General features: G+C 49.0%; 1 protein-coding gene across 1 annotated transcript; it reads left to right on the forward strand.

The window, feature by feature from the left end:
* The first annotated feature begins 7281 nt into the window (after positions 1-7281).
* CCDC167 (coiled-coil domain containing 167) lies at positions 7282-22430 on the forward strand. The gene is made up of 4 exons (XM_067753122.1): positions 7282-7388; positions 20272-20366; positions 20566-20618; positions 22085-22430. The coding sequence occupies exons 1-4, from the start codon at positions 7347-7349 to the stop codon at positions 22186-22188; spliced, it is 294 nt and encodes a 97-aa protein (XP_067609223.1). The 5' UTR covers positions 7282-7346; the 3' UTR covers positions 22189-22430.
* The last annotated feature ends 17 nt before the right edge of the window (positions 22431-22447 follow it).

Raw genomic sequence — 22447 nt, forward strand, 5'->3', positions numbered from 1 at the left:
GAGAGATCCTAGGGAAGGCATCTCTGCTGCCAGTTGGCGTGATGGAAAGAACACAGGTCTGGGAGCCAGGAGGCTTAGGTTTTAATCAAAGTTTGAACACAGTCTTAGTTTAGTTTATTTATTTATTTGTTGCAGGAAGAAAAAAAAACATTCAAAACTCCAAAAATGAAGAGGAAAGATATAAGGGATGGGTGGTACTGGTAGAACACCCAAGGGGGGATAGATAGACTATTGATAGGACCATGCATTCATTCTGTTCCTTTCTCTCTGGGCTGAAATCAGCATCTCATACCAGGGTCAAATTCCTGGGAGATGAAATCTGGCTGGCTTAGCTTCAGTCAGGTGTCTTTTTTTCCCCTGGTCCAATCAGCTATGACAAGGAAGGCGAGATCACGTAAACCTCAGAAAAGTGGGTGCTGCTGTGAGCTAGGCAGATACATCTAGGTGTCTAACAAAGTTACTGACTCACTGTAGACCTTAGGGAAACCATCTTCCTTCCTAGGACTTGGTCTTTCTCAGTTGTAAAATGAGAGATTTGATCTGTGTCTTGTTCACCATAACATCTACTATGCATGACACATAGTAGAAGCTTAACAAATGTTTGCTGAATGAGTGGATGGACTCGAGCAATCTCTATATTACTTTCTGATTCTGGTAGTCTGCCTTCTAGAATTCTTATATGTGAGATGTGTGGGTGCTGGGAGCTGACAGGGAGGAAGAAGAGGAAGAGGAATATAGATAGACACTTGCTGGAGGTGACCAGGGAAGCCAACTTAAGCAGCCTTTTCTGTGGGCATCTTTCCAGTGCCAATCCTCTGTCCTCAGCAAGCAGCCTCCTGGACAGAATTTGGCTTTGCTAATGGACTCTGTGCCTGGAGGGATAGTGCCCTTTATAAGCTGCTAAACTGGCTTCCTGACAATAGCCAGCACAGCGCCACTTGGTAACGTGGTCCAAAGGAGAGAACCCTGGGTTTGACTCCAATATCAAGAATCCAGACTTTTCCACTTATTATGTGGCCTGCATGGGTCACTTAACCCCTCTGAACATCAGAGTCTTCATCGGCCAAACGAATATGAGAATATTTGTTCTGCTTTATTCATAGAAGTTCTCAAGGGATAGTACGTGTAAAATTATCCAAAATACTTGAGTTACATTTATGGTGTGCTAATGAGGTATGAGGCACAGCATTATGTGCTGAAATGGATTATTTGAATATAATCTTTACAAGAATTTTATGAGGTGCCTACTATTTTATCCCCATTTTACAGATGAGGGAGCTGAGACTCAGAGGTTAAGTAACTTGCCTAGGGTCACACGGTTGATGAGCAGCAGAGCCAGGTACCACATTCTGAACCACTAAGCTCTGCTGCCTTTGTTTATGTTCCAGTGACAGATGCATGACAATGGGCTGGTAATTATTATTATTACTTCCCAGGGCCTAAGCTCCCTTGCATAAGCTAAACACTGAGATTTAAACATTGAGTGTCCGGTTGTGTGGACAAAGGAGACCAAAATTTGGATTCCAGAAAAGCAGAACTTCAGGGTTCCCTCAGAAACAAAAACAAACTCAGTCTACAAACTATATGAATTCAGAAATCTCTAGGCTGTAAGTGAGAGAAACCCAGCTCAAACTAGCTTACTCAAAAAAGGGGATGTATTGGCCTCCATCCTGGGAGGGGCAAGGGTAAGGAGTCTGGAACCTCAGCTCCAAACATCCACAAGTCACTCTCTCCCACCACCTCTCACAGCTGCTGCTTTATTCATGCTGCCGGCCTCCCCTTATACCCCTCAGGAGCCTCTTTTCCTGGAAGGGAGCACAGCCATCAGCAGTTCCAGGATCACATCTCAACAGCTCTGCAACCAGAGCTGAGATGAGGTTTCATTTCCGAGTTAGAGATTAAAAATCTCGGTGAAGAACTCCTATTGGCCCAGCTTGGGTCATGTGTTCTCCTGTCTGAACGAATCACTATGGCCAGGAGCATGTGGTTCTATGACTGGCTACCCTGCTTGAGTTATATGCCACCCATGTGACAGGTGGGAGTGGGTTTGTTATCAAAAGGCAGGAGGCGGTAGAAATGGCAACACAGATACGGACTCTGGAGGAATCTCTGAAGCCAATGGTCACCCCAATTTGTGTCCTCTACAGTGGTGACCTCCAACCTTTCCTCCTTCTCAATCCGCTTCTCTAGAAAAAGGGAAGTGGGCTGTTTCATATTCCTGTCTCCTTCTTCAGAGGGGTTCTGGTGATCTTGTATACAGGTGGAAGAGTGGGTTTGTCCTCTTCTGCAAACCATTTTATTCATGGATGTACCTCAGCTTCCTTGTCTGCAAAATGAGGGTGACTGAGCCTGCCTAACTTTCCTTACAGTGCTATGTGAGGACCCACAGAGCTAATGGATGTGAAAATTTGCCTTAGAAAGATCAAAGTGCCATATTTACAAACACAGGATGTATTTATTGATTTATTTATGCTCTTTTGTGTTCTAAAAAAGGATTTGAGGTAGTTTATCAAAATGCACACAATACAGTGGGATAAAAATAGATAAAGTGATAGAGCAAAGTGAAAGCAAGGGTAGAAAAAGAAAATAAAGCCAGGGAGAATGCTAGTACGTGGAAACCTCTGCTCAAAATCCTTGAACGGGTTCAGGTCTGAGGTTCATCATGAGCAAAAAAAGTGTGAAGCATGATCAGTTACAAAAGGTAGAGTAGCCATGAGGTAAAAACCTGTTAGCATGCCAGGAAGAGCCACATAGCTTTTCTTGGTGCTAATATCTGATAGAAATTTCTTCTGGGGCTTCCCTGGTGGCGCAGTGGTTGAGAGTCCGCCTGCCGATGCAGGGGACACGGGTTCGTGCCCCGGTCCGGGAGGATCCCACATGCCGCGGAGCGGCTGGGCCCGTGAGCCATGGCCGCTGAGCCTGCGCGTCCGGAGCCTGTGCTCTGCAACGGGAGAGGCCACAGCAGTGAGAGGCCTGCGTACCGCAAAAAAAAAAAAAAAAGAAAGAAATTTCTTCTTATCAAGAAAATATTATGGGATGGAGTGATCTGCATATTCAACAATATTTAGATTTCTATCCTTTTATTTTCACGATGTTCCCTGACATCTACTTCAGGATGTCATGTGGATTCATCATCTATTTATGATTTGATTTAATTTAGCTTAAATTACTGGATACCAACTAAGTAGGAAGCAAAAACATTATTTTCATCTATTTTGTTTTTTTTCTATTTATGGGAAAATGAGGTTGGGTGCAGGAGTGGTACATGAGTTCCCCAGTGAAGTATGAGACAAAAAGTTCGAGCATCTTGGCTTAGCTGAAATATATAAAAACCACTAAGACATAAAACTGAGCCAAGCAGGCCATAAAGACACGGCTGCCTTTGCCTCAGAACCTGGGCTATAATCTGCTGTCCTGGAACAAAATTCAAACATAAATCAGCCTCCACTGTAATTTTAACCACCTACGAAATTCTTCATTTCCTGCCTGAAATGCTTCTGACAGTGAATGATTCCATTCTCCCCCACTCCCGCTCTGAGAAGGTGCCCTCGGGGCAGTGGTAGGAGTCCAGGTCTGGGACCCATGGGTCAGGCAAGCCCAAGATGGGACAAGGGATGGAAAAATTGACCTAAGTGTCTCCATGACAAATAAGCCAGGGCTGTGGCTAGCCTATACGGTGTTTTCGTGCAGAGTTGAAAAGGGCACCTCCTGTAGGCACAAGAAGCCCTTGGGCTCCCCTCTGGAGTGTCCTCTCCCCATCTTCACCTGACCCAGTCTCGTCTATCCTCCAGGACTCATAGCCTCCAAAGCCACCCCCAATACTCACAGCATTCTTTTTTCCCCCTGAGCTCCTAATGCATCAACAGTAAGTACCAGACAGCTGGCTTTTAATTATATGTCGTCTGGCATTCACTATTTCATGTTGTCAGTCTGTCTCTCTAACTAGACTGAAGATATCTTGAGGGTAATGATTGGCTCTTATTTTATATGTCTACCTTACAGCCAGTGAGGGTGCCTTACATCTGGGCACTTTACAAATAACAAGGCCATTAAAAATAGAATCCTAGGGTATCTAAGCTGTCTAGTTTTTCCACTGTGCCTTTCACAGACAAGGAAATTGAGAGCCAAAGAGGAGGGTTGACCTGACCAAGGTCATGCAGTGAGAACCTGGCCTAGCCAGGAATTAACCCATTTCTCCTGTCTTCCAGTGCAGTGCTCGATTTTCCTTAAAAACCTAGCTCTAAAACTCCCAGACAGTTCAGGACCACAGCTCACTGGAACAAAGACAGACAGACAGACAGCTGGCTCACAGTAACCCATCTGCGCGTGGGCAGAATTTACAGCATGAAGCCAGGCTAAGCTGCGTTAGGCTCGGCAAACAGCCCCCATGGGAATCAAAGCTGGTCTTTTTTTTTTTTCGGTACGCGGGCCTCTCACTGTTGTGGCCTCTCCCGTTGCGGAGCACAGGCTCCGGACGCGCAGGCTCAGTGGCCATGGCTCACGGACCCAGCCACTCCGCAGCATGCGGGATCTTCCAGGACCGGGGCACGAACCCATGTCCCCTGCATCGGCAGACGGACTCTCAACCACTGCGCCACCAGGGAAGCCCCAAAGCTGGTCTTTCATGTATCCGGGGATGAAAGGAATGCGGTGGGTTACCTGGGGCTCTTTCAGCCTCCCCGACGCCATGGGGATCACCACCATCTGCAGTGTCTGGGCACATGAAACCCAAAATCGATGGTCTCAGTAGGAAGGATGAGTAGAGAGGTGAAGAGGGCATCTCCTCTCTGTGGAGAGACACTTGTGTATGTTAGTGGCTGCCTTTTGCAGTAAACTATGCATCCTTGATAGCAGGAAACAACCCAAGTATTTGCCCCAAACTCCTAACGACAGATCATTTACAATAATGTCAAAGCTGATAAAAACTGATATCAAAACAATAACAAAATATATGAATGGCAACAACTGCTAAGCGAAACCCTGTAATGAAAAGCTGGCAGCAGGTGCACCAGTTCTGCTGAGTCTCTCCTGGTCACTCACAAGCCACAGTACCAACCACTTAGTAATTCTCACAATGACCCTATAAGTCTGACACAATGAGCTTGTTTTAGTCATGGAAACTAAGGCTCAGCAAGTTTAAGTATCTTGCCCCAAATCACACCACTGCTAAGTGGCAGAGCTGGGACTGTAATCCCAGTCGGCCTCACTCCAACCCACATAGGCTCTCATTCCAGACCCACTTCAAGTATTTTGTCCCATTAGCAGAACCGTGGGACAAGGTTTGGCTTGGAGAATCCAAGGCTCTTTGGGGAGAAGGATGACAGCTCACGCATCATTTCACAGGGAATGGGGAAGAGAGACAAGGAACTAACATGAGACGTACCCAGATCTACGTGGCTTTTTCTTGGTGCCAAACAAATGCAGAAGGAACCACTTTTAAAAGAACATAGTGTTTTTCCTCCTCCTCTCACCTTCCCTAGGCCTGTGCCTGTGACAATTGGGAAGCACAGTCTCTGGTTTTTCTGGATCAGAATCAATGATATGAAGAGTGTTCTGACAATAAATGCTGTTGATTGACAGCTGATGGACAATGTTCTTGAGTAAGTTTTTTCTTGGGCTGGGTGTTAAGCTAAGAACTGCACTAAACAACTTCTGAGCAGCCTGCTTCCTGTTCAGACAGAATTTACTACTTTCCCTCTGTGGCCTCAGTCAGGCGGCCAGGCGAGATGGTATCTCAGGTCCCCTCCTGCTCCATCATTCAATGACTCTATCAAGAAGACAAAACAGATCTGAAAACATTTTTTTTTCACCCAAACACTGCATCAGGGTTATTATTCACACACAGAAACAGAGACTCCAACAGAGAGATAACTGGTCAGAAAATAAGGAGCTTCGATTCCCATCTCATAGTCTTTGACCCCATAATTCCACTTGTGCGAATTTATCTTAAAGAAATAATTCAGATGGTTATCTGGCTGAAATAGGGGTAGGGAGCTGATGTGTAGTATTGCGTGAATGCGTGAGGATGGAAGAAGGTAAGGGGTTAACCAAAAGGTAAAAAATAAAGATAGAAACTACTGAAAAAAATCTCAAAATGAAGAATATATTATTTGTATGCTAATATTTATGTGTGTGATATATAATAGGCAAAGAGATTACATCTGTGGACTAACAGTGTATCCATAATAAATTACAGTATAAAAGGCAAAAAAAAATAATAGTTCAGAAGGACAGAGCTATGTACACAAAGATGTTTGCTTTAGTATTAGTATTATTTGGAGGTAACGTCCAATAAAATAATGTCCAATACAAGAATGGGATGTATTCACTTGGGGGCATATACGGCCTTCACAAATGATTTCAAAACATGGGGAAATGTTTATTCCAAATTGCAGTTCAATATCCATTAATGAGTCATGAAATAAAATTAATAGGTCTCCTGCCACCAAGTTTTTTTTTAATGAAATAGACTAGATTAGAAAATATTTGAGTGCATCAAAGGTGGTAAAGGTGTTTATCAGGAAAATTTGGTTTCAATTATATGGGTAACTGGGTCATGATACAAAATTGTAGTTTTTAATCATTGGATCACAGTCAAACCATTTCAAAGGACATAGGTCTACAGCATACTGTACAGTAGGATTACAACAGTATAAAATACAATGTCAGAATATACAGACATTGGGTCGGAATATACAGAAACAAATATAGGAACTGTATTAAGAACAGTAGGATAAAGGATGGTGCTTTTCACTTAAAAGTTTTCTGTGACGTTTGTAGTCTGTTTCTGTTACAATAAAACAAGAAAAATAAGTAAGAACAGACAAAAAGGAGGAATGACAACAGAAGGTCATGATCAGCTCCCAAAGGACCAAGAGACTCAAGATGGGGCTTCATGGAGGATCAGTGCTTCAGGATGGGCCTTGAAGGTCAGAAAGAACTTGACAGAATTGAAGGGATGGGAGCTGGCCTCAAACTGGGCAGGGTGGTCACAAAAAGGAAGAAGGGTACAGAAGACGACGGGGTGAAGAAACAGCCTCTCTGGGCTGTAAAGTGCCTTTGATTCGTAAGGAAAGGGCCAGCTCCACCCCTGGGTGGGCCATCGTTCCTCCCGGGCCAATCTAGTTATCCTCTTCCCACCACCCGCTACGCTGAAGCCTCAGAGCGGTTGCCCCTCATAAACATGGCCGCGCCAAGCTGGCCACGCCCCCAATTAGATGGACACCGCCAGTAGTCCCACCTCCCGCCTTCTCGGCGGCCAATGAGGGAGAATCACAGGGGTTTGCGCATGCGTGGCGCCGCTGGTGGGCGAGTCCAATAACGACTCCGGGAACCCGGCAAGTAACATGACTAAAAAGAAGCGGGAGAATCTGGGCGTCGCGCAAGAGGTGAGGGGGAGAAATGGGGGTTGGGCCACGTCGTGAACTGCCTTCTCCCCGTGGCGGGGTAGTGGGTCGGCCCGGCTGCAGGTTGGAGGAGGGAGTGAGGGGAGGAAGTGAGGGCGATGTGGGTTTGGGACACGGCCCGCTGGGGGAACCGAAGGTTGGAGAGCCCGAGGGGCCACGAGAGCTGGGAACAGAAGGCCAGGGGACCTCCAGAGAGGAAGAGACAGGCAGGTAAGGGGAGCACCAAAGAGGGCGTGACACCGAAATCTTGAGGCCCTGAGGGGAGACGTTTAAGTGAAGGGGACCCAAAAGGGTTGGGTATTCGCAGGTGAGGGGATCCCAAAGGGTTAGAGACCTGTAGATGAGGGCACCCTCAGAAGTGAGGGACCCCCATACTGTTTAATGTATTACTGGTGGCTTAACTGTCCCTTGAGATGGGGAATTTTTCCTCCGGGGTACTAAAGCATGAAGCTTGAAAATTACTTTGGGAACCTGTGGGAATTTGTAGAGAATTCTGGAATGGTGATGTTCGCAAAGAGCTTACAAATAATTGACTGCATACGGACGGAAAGAAAATTGATGCAGCTGCTATTTGTTACTTTATTTGCGCTCACTACAAGCCTGTGAGATTTTTACAGATGGGGAACCTGAGGTTTCAAGTAGAGCCCAACCGTTGAAACGGTTGAGGCGCCGAGAATCAAGCACAGGTGATTTGCCTTCTGGTGCATCTTGTTTCTCCTGTGTTACTGTTCCCTTAGATCACCCTCCCTGGGGTTGCAAGAAAGATACTGGGTAATTGTCTTATTGAGCTTACTACCAGTTGAGTGGTTCTCAATCTTAAGAACGCATTAAGAATCATCTGTCTTAAAAATGGAGAGTTGAATCTCCCCCACCCCGAGTAATTCAGTAGGACTTGGTGTGTATTTTTAACAAAGAATCTGTATTTTTAACAAGCTACACCAGTGTTTATGCAGGAGGTTTTAGTACCACCCCTTGAGAAATATTGGCCAACTTGGTAGGGAAAAAAACGATGGAAATGTGAATCTCCTTGTAAGAGAGACTATAGATGCTAAAATGAGATGGCACTCTGAAATGGGACTAGCCTAGACTTTATAGCCTGTATTAGAACATGATAAGCTGCTATAACAGAGAAACCCCCAAATTCAGTGGCTTCAAGAACAAGAAAGTTTTTTTTTTTTCTGACAGGCTAGAGCAGGGATCGGCAGATGTTGTCTATAAAGGACCAGATAGTAAATATTTTAGGCTTTGTGGGCCACATGGTCTCTGTTGCAACTACAGTTGATCTGCATTGTTCACAGATTCCGTATTTGTGCATTTGTCTACTTGCTAAAATGTACTTGTAACCCCCAAATCAGTCCTTGAAATGCTTTTGTAGTAATTAACAGGCTGACTCAAAGCGTCAATATTTGATTCACCTGAGGCCCATGTGTCTCGTTAAGGTGGAACAAGGCAATGCTGTGTCTTATTTTTCAGCTCTTCTGTGTGCTGTAAACAAGTGTCCTTTTTCTGATCTATTTACTGCCAAGTTTCTTGCATTTTTGTGCTTTTCTTGGTGATTTTGCTGTTTAAAATGGCCCTTGAGTGTAGTGCTGAAGTGCTTGTTTAGTCTTCCAAAGTGCAAGAAGGCTGTGACATGCCTTATGGAGAAAATATGTGTGTTAGATAAGCTTTCTCAGGCATGAGTTATAGTCCTGTGGGATGTGATTCAGTGTTAATTAATCAACAATATGTATTAAATAAGGTCTCTTTAAACAGAAACACACACAAAACAAGGTTTTGTATTGATCAGCTGATAAAAATGTGACCAGAGGCTCACCAGAACCTAACCTGGTTCAGTATTTGCTAATTCATTGTTGGCAACCTTATAGAACATAACTACCACAAATAATGAGAGTCAGCTGTACTCAGATAGGATGTCTTAGCACAAAAGCAGCCATAGGCAGTACATAAATTAATGAGAGTGTTCCAATAAAACTTTATTTACAAAAACAAGTCATGGAATGTATTTGGCCCCCAGACCATTGTTTGTCAACCCCTAGGCTAGAGTACCAGGACAGTGTTGGTTCTGCCATATTCCTTCCATCCTGTGGCTCTGCTGGGGGCCAGGGCCTGTTGTCACCTCATGAATGAAACTAGGTTGCACTCCATTGAGGTATCCACTGGTGGGAAAGAGAGAGTGGAGAAAGCACACCCACTGTCTTAAGAATTCTGGGCCCAGAATGCCCACTTTCCATTGGCAAAGATGCAGCTAAGATGCAAAACCTGCAAGGGGTAGCTGGGAAATGCATTCATCAGCTAGGAGGCCACGTGCCCAACTACAGCTCCATTGCTGTGGAAGAAGAGTGTATTTTAGTGGACAGCCCAATTCTCCTCAGCAGACTCCATCTTACCTCACAGTGTAGTTTTGAGGATTAAATAAGACAATATTTGTAAAGTGCCTAGCATGTGCGGCACAGGGTGGATAATCAACAAACAGTGCTTTCTTATCAGTAGCCTTCGTAGTTCTTTCACGTCCTTCCATCATGGCTATGTCAGCCCCCTTGTTTGGACTTTAGTTTCCTCATCTGTAACATGAAGGACTTGAATTTCACCAGGGGTTACAGACACAGACTCGCTGACTGTGGTCCACATATAGATCATAGATGATCATAGATGTCTTTTGTTTGGCTGACACGGGTTTTAAAAGTGTTTTGAATTTGGTGGGGTACATGCTCTCCTAGGGCCGTATACCAGTCACCTTCACCCCTTTATTTTTTTAACCTATCAATACCAATATAGATATTTACATTGGCCATCTTGATGTCTAGGTTACCTTTTGCTTGGATATTCTAAGATTTGAGCTCTGCCACTGTGCACCTGAGAAAAAACTTGGCATCTAGCCATCTCCTCACATTGTTCCTCCTTTGCCCCCTGCGGATCTGAGTACTGAATGTGTTCTGGTGCTCAGTAGCAGTAGATATTGTCCTGTTATTAAAAGTCGTGTGCTCAAAGCCAATGAAGTGGTGATTTAATCAAAAATGTTAATCTGACGAGTGCAGTAAAACTCCCACAAGTGAGTGATCTCAGCACCTGCAAACAGCCTCCACTTGTAATGAAGCAATTACAGAGCACTCCCCCTGAGGGTTGGCTGGGGCCAGCTGTACTGGGTAGTCACCTCCCAGGACACCAAGGCACCTCCCAGCCTTCCCAACTTGTGGCTCCTTTCAAGGCCTTTTTATCCAGCTCATTTGCCACCTTGTGAGATCTCAGATTTGGGGAAAACTGGCTATGAGCTTTACTCTGAATAACAAGAGAGAATTATAGTTCAGGTGAGAAATCACCAGCTCTGGTACTGATTTTCAAGTTGTGTGAGAGGAGGGAAAGGTTGTATTTCAGTCTAAACTGATAGGAGGATTCTGGCTGAGAGAAAGGATGCATTTCAGTCTAAACTGATAGGATTTTGGCTGATGTAAAACCTGTTTTTTAATTTCTGATAGTAATGAGCTGTTATTTGGTCATTGTACTTTTTTTCCTCCACAGCTGGACCATTCTTAGTGTCTTAAATGTTTCAACAGCCAGTTGGTCTTTAGTTAACAGATGTGCAGTGCCTTAGTTGACATCTTTAAGGGGATAACTTGGTTGGATCTGGTCCCTGGTACAAAAATCTGTCAGTTTGGAAAGGTTTTAGCTACAGGTTACAGAAAACTGACCTCAGTGACCTAATCAAACAAGAAGATACTTTTTATTCCCATCACAAGAAATTTGGAGGGAGGTAGCTACTGGCATTGGTTCAAAGGTTCAGCTATGTCAGGGCTGGTGTTTCTGCATTCTCTCAGCTGTTTCCTCTTAGTCACAAGATAGCTGCCACAGCTCCAGTCATCATATTCAACTTTAAGTCAGGGAAAAAAGAAAAAGGAACTATAACAATCTTTGTCCCTTTTATCAGCAAAGCATAAGCTCTCTCAGTCGTCTCCCAGCCGACTTCTGGAACATCTCGTTGGCCAGAACTGGTCATGACCACCTCTGGCTGCAGTGAGGCTGGGAAAGCATCTGTTGAGCTTTTCTTACTTCTGTGGTGGAGGCAGGCAAAGGGGGAGGGGTAGGGAATCAATGTTGTGTTGGGCAACTAATAGTATCTGCTAGAGGGAATAAAAGTTAATGGGAGTCATTTTGTTGTTGTTGTTGTTGTTGTTGTTGTACGCGGGCCTCTCACTGCTGTGGCCTCTCCCGTTGCGGAGCACAGGCTCCGGACGCGCAGGCTCAGCGGCCATGGCTCACAGGCCCAGCCGCTCCGTGGCATGTGGGATCCTCCCGGACCGGGGCACAAACCCACATCCCCTGCATCGGCAGGCGGACCCTCAACCACTGCGGCACCAGGGAAGCCCTAATGGGAGTTACTTAAAATTCACTGGAATTCTTATCAGAAAAAGGGGCCAGGATCAGTGACGATGAAGGGTAGGTGGTAGTTTGAGTGGAGAAAATGGCCAAAGCAGGATGAGCACCAGGAAGAGAGGAGTGTGGACACTTGTGATTGTGTAATGTCAGCCACCACTGTGAGCTCCCTGGGGGCAGGGAGGAGCACTAAGTGGGGATGAAGACAGTCTCAGTCCTGGAACAGGCTGTTACAAGGCTGACAGGAACCTACTGATGTTCTAAGACAAGGGATAGAAGCAGCCTAGTGGACTCTCCGTAAATATTTACTGAATTGGTTTTGAGAGGCTAGAGGAGGCACTTGAACCCTCACTCTTGACTTCTGGGCCCAGTTGAGTGGTTCATTGGTGAGAGATCAGGAGGCCACAGTGGAGCAGGCGGCTGGACACTGTCTTGCTGGCGGCTGCCCAGTCAGGGCTGGGAGAAAGGCTTGAGGCCTGCAGACACAGTTCAAGGGCGGCTGACCATTAAATGAGCTTCACCTGCTGCCAGGCACAAGCGACAGGTCGCCATTGGGCAGGTGATTTCTCTCAGCAGCCTGCGTCTGGCTCAACTCCATCTGATGGGGGTCAGGAGACTAAAACCTCATTACCTAACACGGCTGGATGTCAGCATGTGTGGAGTGGCTGTTTGCCAGCATCTTAATTAATGAATTCATAAGGCACGGGGTGGATGCCAATTCTTGAAAAGTGCTTTGAGCCTTTCAGCGATGAAGAAGCTTTTGCTACTTTATCAAAAAATATATATTGGGGGAAAGAAGAGAAAAGAAACCCCAGACAACGTTCTGGCCCAGGGACAGCTGAAGGCTTAGGTGAGGACTGACGTGCCTCTGCTTGCAGAGCCTCTCAGAGACCAGAAGCCCTCGGAGCTTGCGCGGGCTTCAAGAGGACCTCCACGTTCCTGACCTGGGGCGGGAGGTGACTCTCCAGAGAAATGACAAGTCCCTTGGCTCTCTGCTTTTCCTGGAAGTTGTTCATTGATTAAAAACTGGGAAGGTTTATTGTCTTCATCTGCCCAGCCTGGGAGAGAAACTTCTGATGATTTGGGAGCCATGGCGGAGGTTTTTGTTTTCTGCCCTCACAGAGCCTCCTCCACAGAAGCACATCCCTTAAGCCGTATCAGGGTAATCGGTCCTTTGGGGTTTGAGGATAGTCACCTGGAAAATCAAGGCCCGTGACCCCCATGTCACTTGGCTGTGTGGCCTCAAGGCCCCAGATGGGAAGCCCCTGCTCTCCTGCCAGAGACCATCTGGGCAGGCGGTCCGGCTTCTCTACCCATTATAATAAACATTCTGGGGCTTCCCTGACATGTGAAAATGAGTGGATTTCCAGAAATCCGGTTCCTAGACTGCTGGGGCTGGAGCTGAAACAGCTGACACCACTCTCTGGGCTGTGAGTTATTAGCAAGTGAGAAGAAAGACTTTGGGGAAAGGAGGGTTTATCAGGCCCAACTAACCCACCTTTTTCCTTCTCAAACCCGGGTCTGTTTTGTGTGTGCTTTGGAGGGTGCTTTGGCAGCGTAGGCGGTTTGGGGGAGGGTGCCTGGGATGTCCGTGAAGCCCAGAGTTAGAGCGTAATTGCCTTCAATGTGAGGACAGACGCTGGGCTTGGAGACGCTCACTGTCTCCAAGCAAACAGATTTCAATCAGGTTCTCCCCTCACAGTGAGTATCTGTTATGTGGACAGAAAGCAAGCAAAGCCCTTATACAAGATTATTCAGAGTAGAGAATCTGTTAAAGCCAGATCAACAAGCTTAAATGGGTTTTGACTGGGATGTGGAATGATTTTGTTCCACAGAACCCTTCTTTGTCATGAATGTTTTCATGAGGGATTTTGGAGAAAGAGCTTGAAGAGGTGGAAGGAGCATAAGCTCTGAAGCAGAAAAACCCAGATTCAGACCCCAATTCTGCCACTTCCCAGTGACACGACCTAGGGCAGGTTGCTTAAATTCTCCATGTGCGAGTTTGCTCCTCTGTAAAAGGGAGACTGTAAAAAGTCCCTTCCTTGCAGAGTTGTTGCAGACATTGGGGAGCATATGGGAAGCTGCCCACAAACTGCATGGCCCAGGGTGTAAGGAGCGGAGTTTATGCCCAGGAGCTAAGAGTGGCTCTGGGCTGGTGCCTCTGAGCTTCCCCCATGTGTGCTGGTAGCTCACAGCACCGACTCCCACCGCCTGCTCCCCCGGGTACTGGCTGCGTGACCCTGGACGAGTTACTTCATCCCCGCAGCCCAAGTTTCTTCATCCACAAGGTGTGGATACTGATGCTACTCCTCTCCTGCCAGGGTTATTGTGAGTGTCCTGTGAGGGAGTCATGTGAGGTGCTTAGAGCAGTGCCTGGCACATATGCCTGCTACCGTAGTGTTGGCTGCTACTGGTATTATTGTGGACTTTGGGCTTCCAGAGACTGTTCTGACTTGTGCTGTGCCATCCAGACATGTGAAAGTCCATGATTTGAGTTGGGCTCAGGTACCTTGACACCGTGCTCTTTATTAGGTCTTGGTGCCCAGCAAGGACCCGGCCAGGCAGGTGCAGGATATGCCCCATGACCGCTGCTTGACTCCTGAGGTTAACTCATTGCCAGCCCCTTTTTGTCACTCACAGCCCAGAATCTCCCAAGAGCAAGGCCAGCAAGACCGGAAACAACTTCCTAAACCAGAAAGCACAGTGGCTTGCCTGGCAGTGCCAAGCCCCAAGGGTGCCTCTGCCCTTTCCCAGAAGAAAGTTGGGCCCTAGACAGTGGCTCCTTAGGGAGTGGGCAGGGAGCCACCTCCCAGGCTGTCAAGATGCTTGTGGGAGCACCATTCAGCCACCTTCAATAGTGCTTGTTGGCAGAATAAAAGCTGCTGGGAGGCCTTGGCAGCAGCCAGACCTGGAGCTGGCCCCCCGCGGGCCTGGCCTAACCTGGGTACTGGGCACTTATCTGTGTGCGAGATGGCACTCACCTTCCCCGCCCCCAGAGAGGCCTCATTTTGGGCTTCCGTACTGGGAGGCTCCACATTCCTGAAAAGACGCCACCCAGGGATTCCGGGAGAATTTTACAGTTTCTCTTAACACAGTGATTTTATGGCATATAGGACTCCAGGGAGACTTCCCTAAAGCTCTGAGAATAGGGTGTTTTTCCCCAAGTCAGGTAGCAGAGGTGATTTTGCTTAGCTGGCTCAGGGCTACTGAACTGCCAGCTGAGTGCTCAGAGCTGCTTCTGAGGGAGGGGTCCTGGAGGAAGGCTGCAGGAAGAGACCCTGGCAATGATGACTACCAGCAGGAGCAGTGGCCCCACTTGGCTGGGGTTGGGGCCTCTGCTGACCTTGACTGTCAGTCTAACTTCAGAACTTCAAGTTCTTCTGCAGGAAACATCCCCACCTCTGTGGAGAATTCTTGGTCTTATACTTCTCACTGAGCCTGCTCCTTTGCCCACTCTTGAAGCCACCCACCAGGCTCCGATCCCCCAGTCCATGCCTGGTTAAGAAAGGCAGCGGTTCCCATCCTGACTGTGGAGGAATCCCTCGTGGGCCTTTCCTGTTAAAGTACAAACTTCTGGATCCTGTCTCCAGGGCCTCCCCTGGGGCCCTCAACTCCCTCCTACTTGAGGGTTGCTCCTTTCCACTCCCTGCCCCATGTATCTTTTCTGCCTCCCTTTCTTCTCCTCCCTTCTTCCCTGCCGAGGCTCAGACCAGCAGTCTCCATGGGCAGGTTTTAGCTACTTCTGGTCTTGGGGTCAAGAGTAGACTTTCCCACCAGGACACCCTGCATATTCACCACCTATTTCCCAGTCCCTTGAACTGCTTGCACACAGGTTTACACAACACCTACCAGGTCCTCAGCTCTATGTGATGTGCCAGAAGGCACATCTGGCTAACTGGTATGGAGCTCACACCACTGCCTTGCTGATTCCTCAGGTCCCTTTGCAGCCGTTTCACCTACTGACTGTCATCTCAGTGACTTAGACACACTGTTCTTTTTTCCTGTATAAAAACGGACACTTGGTCTTCTGAGTATAAACGTAATGCATGGACACTCCTTGTGTCCATGTTATTGTACATCAAGGGCATCCACTCTCTGCCCCGACTCTGTGCCTGAATGAGTGCCAGTCTCAGTCCCTACCTTGGCTGTTACTTTACCTGTGACAGTCACAGCCAGCAGTGCTGCCCCCTGCAGCTCTAGGGAAGTCCCAGAACTGAACCAGTTGGGTCAGCCGTGCCCTTCCTGCCAACTGACCCACTATCCAGCCTGTTGGGCAGGAGTCCTGGGGGCCTCCCTGGCCTCCAGAGTGTAACCTCCTCTTCCCATTGGAGTTGGTCGGATCTCTTTGATGGGGCCTCTTTCTGCTTTAGTCCTGGGGCTTTGCATTCCTGCTCCCAGCTTAGCTGGGCACCAGGCGCTGTAGAGCCATGGCGTCAGTGAACCTGCACTCCAGCTGCTAGGCTCCACCTGCTTTTCCGCGTCTCCTCAGATGCCCACCAGGGCCCAGACCACACCTGAGTCTGTTCTGCCCTTAGACACTGCCCTAGACCTCTCATCCTCAGCTTCCAGCAGGCCGAGCCTCTACAACTTGGCACCAGCTCCAGACACTACCCCAGCGCTTCAACCCCCGGCAGGATCATGAGGTTCCCAGCATGCTGTGTCCCGAGCCAGCTGGAGAGGCTGGCCTGTAGAGGCATTGCTATTGTGATGGTCTACCCTGCAGGCCCCACTCCTGCTGAACCCCTCCATAGAATCAGGATGGCCATATCTGAGCCAGAGGGGCTCCCCTCCCTGCTGCTGCCAGCCAGTGACCAATGGAGAGTACTCTCCATCACGCACCCCTGCTTCTATCTCCTCTTACTCTTGCCACATATTAACTCAATTTTCTTTTTATTCCCTACAGATCTAATGAAAACCATTCTCTGATAATAATGCTAGCAAACACTTGTTATACCATCACCGTGTGTTAGGTACTAAGTATCTTACACGTATTGCCTCATATCATCTTCACAATTCTTTGAAATAGGAAACATTATTATCTTTGTTTTACACATGAGTAAACTGAGGCACTGAATTAAGGAAGTCACCTAGACACACGGCAAGTGAACGGCCAGCTGAGGCATCTGATTACAGCCCACACTCCTTATTACCACACTTTTCAGGAACTACAATTTCAGGCTTCTGAGCACTTGGGCTCCCAACTGCTTGCCCAGTTCTGACCCTTATGCTTCCAGAATCTTCTTGACATTTGTCTCCTTATTCTGGTCCTAACCCGTGTTTCTCTCCTGGTCCTGGCTATCTTGGCCTCTGTTGCCTTCAGCCTGGTGGCAGAGAGGAAGCTAATCAAGGACTATAGATTTGTTTTGGGGAGTCTGTGAAGTGCATTATTTGTGTGCATGTCATTGAGAGTTGACTGAAAAGCCAACTAGGGGCTTCTTTTAAGGCCCACTTCCTAGGTCTTCTCCCCTATTTCTGGGTCCATCTTGCTGGGCTAGCTTTGCTCTGTAGCCACCACTCCCGACCCCAGCCACAACTAAAAGATGCATCCTGACCCTCCCTCCCTGCCTTATCTGCGGCCAGTAGGTCACTAGAATGTTGGCACCCGTTATTATAGCTGCTTGAGAACTGGCTTCTGCATCAACAAATGCTGCAGGGTGTTTAACCGTCAGTGGGGTCACCTTCTGAGGTTGGGTCTGTGGCCTACTGAAGAGCCTCCTGACAGTCCCAGACTCCCCCTCACTCAGCCCATATCAAGCAGCTGGGTTATAAAGGAGGAGAACTTGATATTTAGAAGGGAATCAGAGAGAGCTGCAGCAGGACATAAATATTCATAGAACTTGAGGTTAGAACTTGAGTCCCTAAAACCTTGATTTGTGTTAGTCTGTTTAAGCTCATTAAAAAGTGGTAAGTGAAAGTGGGGGTATTCATGGAACTGCAGATAGATTGGGCTCGTTCAGATAAAGGCCTCTAGCTGCCAGCTCCACAGGCCCTGCCCAGAGCATGACAGCCGACCAGCTTGGCCACTTGTGGTTTGCCAACCTCAATTTAAAGGTTTTGCTGAGCATGAGTTCTTGGCCTCACTCTGGCCCAGTTATCCCGTTTGGGCCCTTGGTAGCCTTGTAGAGGTGTTTAGGGATGGAAGTCCCCCAACTTCCTCCCCAGAATGACATGCAAACCAGGGGCTGGCCAAAGGTGGGGCAGGCAGAAATCTAACCTAGGACTAATACTTGCACTGGGTAATCCACAAAGTACATAATCTATGTGCACATACAGCTGCTTCTCCTAGCTTCTTCCAGCTTCTGTGGGCATGAGGGGAGGATTTTAGACTCCCAGTGCCACATGAAGCCCAGCCCCTGGGCCCCACCCACATCCAACCCTACTCATTCCTCCATGGCTACAAACACAAGGACTGCAGTGGGCCAGGCCTTCTAGGACAGGAGCTACAAAGTCAGGCATCCTTAGAGGCCAGGCAGTCACATACACAAGTGGCATGGGCCGATCTTGGCTAGACTTGACCACTGGGCTGCAGGTTTACATCATCTGCCCTAGCGGCTCCCAGAGTTTGGCAAGATGAGGTTTGGACACATGTAGCTGGATGACACAGTATGCGCTCAGCTTCATGAGAGAAGGCTTGGTTAATCAGCCAGGGGAAGGAGGCAGTACCTCTCCAGCCAAGGGCCGTAGAGAAGGCTTCACGGAGGAGATAGAGCATCAAGAATCAAGCTTTGTGTGGGACCCAGCGTGGAATTTGGTGCTCTGTGGTTTCTACACCAGGAGGTAGAAACAGCAAGTCTTAGGGTACTGAGGGGCTGGCTGTGTGTGTTGGGGGTACTGCTATGAAGGGCAGGCTTCATGGTGGCCTGAAGCACCTGCTCCTCCCGGCTCCGTCTCCACTAACCTTCACGTCAGGCTGTTGCTGTTCCCTGAGCCTGGCTTGCCAGTGCTCATTTCCCTACAGTGCAGGTTTCAGCATGGCCTTTGGCCTCCCAGGCACAGGCCCCATCTCCTGGCTGGGGCTGTTTCCCAGGACAGCCCTCCCTTTGGTGCCCGTTAGCAGAGAAGTGACACAGTTAACCAAGCAGTTAAACTCAAGGCTCTGCAGTTGCTCCCTCCCACCGGGCCCTAATTCCAGAGCTGGAGTTGGCAGCAGGCTGGGGCTGCAGGGAAGGGGGTAGATGGTGTGTCCTTTGGGCTGGGCGTTGGGATGAGGGAAAGTAGCTGACCCAGAATGGCTGGGATGGGTACTGGCCAGGGGGAGGGGCAGAACACTGGCCAGGGATGGGATTCGTAGTTGCGGTCATTGATTACCGTCTGTCCAGGGGCCACTCCGGAAAGGACTGGAGCAGAGAACTGGCTGAGACCGATAAGGAAAGGAGTGTTCCACTCTGACTCCTCAGAAAAATCATTCCATTTGGAGGACCCATTCTCCCATTTGTGAAATAGAGCTTGTATCAGTATTTGCTATCCCTCCCAGGGATGTGGTGAGAATGAGTGAAGTCATATGGAAAATCAAGCATTAGCTGGACCCAAAGCACTATTCATTCAGCTGCTATGAGGGACACAGGGCCCTCTGAACTCCCACCCACTGAAATCTAGGCTCCCACCAGCAGGGCAGAGGTTCAAGAAGAACAGGCCCAGGCCGAGAGAGGTGGCCGATTAGACAGACACCTGGAGACAGATGGACACAGATGAACTTTCAAAGCCAAATGCATGATACCAGGACCTTGGATGATCCAGTCCAGTATTTCATAAAACATTTCCCCATAACTCAAATTATTTCCCCAAGAACACATCTCTGAAACTATAATCAAAACAAATGGGAGAACTGGTACCTTTGGCACGCAGCCTTTCAGGAGCTTAGCTATTTTGCAACCCCCCGCCCCCCCCCGCCCAAGTTACAGCTATCTTGATGATGGTCAATGCTTTTGCGCAAGAACCGAGTCGGAAACTAACAGAAGTGTTTTTGAGCTGTACTGTCAGTAACTTTTATTGAATCTCATGGAAAAATGTATATTATTACAGCTTGGGTTACTTTAAGATGAAGTGTACCAACGAGAAAACATGCCTCTGCTTTTTGGCCCCTAGATGTCTAATCACACGTGGAATGCTTTGGAAAGGCAGAGGCTTCCTGCATCGTCTCGTTTCATTCTAGGAGCCGCCTGTGCCTGCCACATTCAGGGCTCTGGTTGCTCCTGCCGTGGGGCCCAGCTGGGGCCTGTGCTGAGGAGACAGCTGACTGGGGGTGCTGCTCCCATCTGCCCCAACCCATGCTTGGCCCAGTGGGTCAGGGCAGCTTGGAGACCCTGAGCAACACTCAAAGCTGTTTCTAGGCGCGCTCAGCCTGCACCACGTGGAGGTAGAGGACAGCAAAACATGGCTGCTAGTTCAAAGACGCCTAGAGGCTCCCTCCTCCTGCTCCCAGGATCCCAGCTGTCTTGAAAATTGAAAGGCTCTGCCACCCATCTCTACCTGCTGGGTGTGCTGTGTCTTTCAGATGGATGGGCTGGAGAAGAAGCTGTCACGATGCTGGAGAGACCTGGAGGCTGTGAACTCCAGGCTCTGTGGGGCAGAGCTGAGCTCAGAGGCCAGGTAATGCTCCTCCCGACATCCCCCAGTCCTTCCTATCTGTCCCGGGGCCCCAGCCGTCAACTGCCACCCCTCCCATCCCCCTGCCACCAGAGACCTGAGCCCATGTTCCTCTTGTCTCCCTTGCTCTGGTGTGCCAGCTGTCCCTCAGGTGGGAAAAAGAAAAAGGGCCTGAGCCATTTTGACCCCTTCCCCCTCACAGGAGTTCTCTGGAGAAGGAGAAAAGCAGCCTGATGAACAAAGCCTCCAACTATGGTAAGAAAGCTCCCTGCCATTACCAGCCCCACCCTCGCGTCCTAGGATCAGGAAGGGTCAGACAGCCCAGGGAGCCCACAAAGTGATGGGGGTCAAGGGCATTCTTTGGGAGAGAGCCAGCCCCCAGGGGGTTGCAGGCACCAACTGAAGGCCCAGCATCCTGGAAGAGCAAGTTTGTTCCTTTGTTCCCAGGGAGATGGAGAGTCCTGTGGGTCTGTTCTCCTGTGGGATGAAGGGGTATGGCTGTGGCCAGGTGAAGAGATCCTCACATCCACCCTGACTTGGGAGGTCTGTCCTCCCTGCCCCCTCCTCCCAGACCTCCACTCTCTCCCAGGAAAACCCTGCAATGGAGTGATGGGAATAGGGTCTTTGGGGTCCAGGGTGGAGGATGAACCTCCCACTTGGGTGCTGTGAAGGGCTACTGTGAGTGGAGCAATGCTGCCACCTTCTGGATGCTGGGTGCAAAGCCAGGTAGAGCCCAGACGGCACGGAGCTAGAGGGTGGCTGCTGGGCGCTGCCCCCAGCAGCCCAGGAGGAAATGGGTCTGCAGAGGCTCCTCAGGCTTGTCTGTTCTATTCACCCTGAGGGGCCAGGCCTGGCCAAGAATCAGCCCTAGAATAGTCCATATGGCAGGGAGCCTCCTGTAGGAACCAGGCTGAATCAACACTGTTAGCACGGTGCCTGTCACACACCCCTACCCGGGTCCCGTCTGGCCTGCCCAGAGCTGGTTTGCAGGTATCTCCCTGCTTCCTCACGCAGGGAGGGATGGGACATCAGTTCCCTCTCGAACCTAGCAATTTTCACACAAAATTGTAGCATTTAGCACTCAGGTCAGCCCTCACAGAATACCAACCACCTGTGTATCATATGAATGGATACAGTGTGGCTGTAGAATAGCAGGGCTGGCTTCCTCTAGAGGCGGCCTGCCTGCCTTGTGGGCACAAACTACCTCGTCTTAGCATACCTCGTTCCTGCTGAGCTGGGCATCCAGCAGGGAAGGACTAGGAGCACTGGTGGTGTGGGCCCACCCTGTCCCTACTCCAGTGTCAGGCCCAAGGAGGTCCCAGCTGCCCTCAGTCTCTAATTGACCAGGTGAGACACCCTGGAAGGAGGAGCACCATGGGGGCACCCAGTGACGGGCCAGAGGGCTCACCTGGTGAGGCCATGCCACCACCTAGCTTGGCTTTTAGGTGTGGCCTTTTTGTGACTCCCTCACATAGTCCATCTTCAACTACATTTGGAAAGAAATGGTTGAGCAGCATTGGGGGTTGGGGCTTTTTTGGGCCAGGATCTGTAGCCAAATCTGGGCAGATCGAGGAGGACGGTCATTTTTATGGATAAGGAGGCAGCTGGGAGGGAACACCTCTGCACTCAGCAGTGTGTGTACCCATTGGTGGGATAGGTGGGGGCAGATGAGAGTGGCAGATGGGCCCAGACCACCTGTCCATCACCCTTTCTCCTCCCAGAGAAGGAGCTGGAGTTGCTTCGGCAGGAAAACCGGAAGAACATGCTGCTGTCTGTGGCCATCTTCCTCCTTCTGACGCTTATCTACGCCTACTGGACCCTGTGAGCCTGAGATTTCTCCAGTCAGCACAGGCTTCCCCTCAGCTCCGTGGTCACGGCCAAGCAGGCCCTTCAAACCCCAAGAGGACCAAGGTACAAGGGCCAGTTCTCCCTGACCCAGACATCAGAGCAGGTCTTCCTGTTGGCCCAGCCCCTCTTGCCTCCCATTCCTGCTGTGGGGCTTGAGTCTCCAGAAGGACTTTATGTTGGCTTAGCCCAAGGGAAAGGCAATAAAAACCACCCTGGCTGCTTCTGTGTGCTGAGTA

The sequence above is a fragment of the Pseudorca crassidens genome, chromosome 10 (assembly GCF_039906515.1).
Source record: "Pseudorca crassidens isolate mPseCra1 chromosome 10, mPseCra1.hap1, whole genome shotgun sequence".
Lineage (NCBI taxonomy): Eukaryota > Metazoa > Chordata > Mammalia > Artiodactyla > Delphinidae > Pseudorca > Pseudorca crassidens.

Bases quoted from the DNA above. Each gene is read 5' to 3' on its own strand.
- CCDC167 (XM_067753122.1), top strand. From the start codon at position 7,347: ATGACTAAAAAGAAGCGGGAGAATCTGGGCGTCGCGCAAGAG. The intron at 7,389-20,271 runs GTGAGGGGGAGA...TGTGTCTTTCAG, and splicing joins ATCTGGGCGTCGCGCAAGAG to ATGGATGGGCTGGAGAAGAA. The intron at 20,367-20,565 runs GTAATGCTCCTC...TCCCCCTCACAG, and splicing joins GAGCTGAGCTCAGAGGCCAG to GAGTTCTCTGGAGAAGGAGA.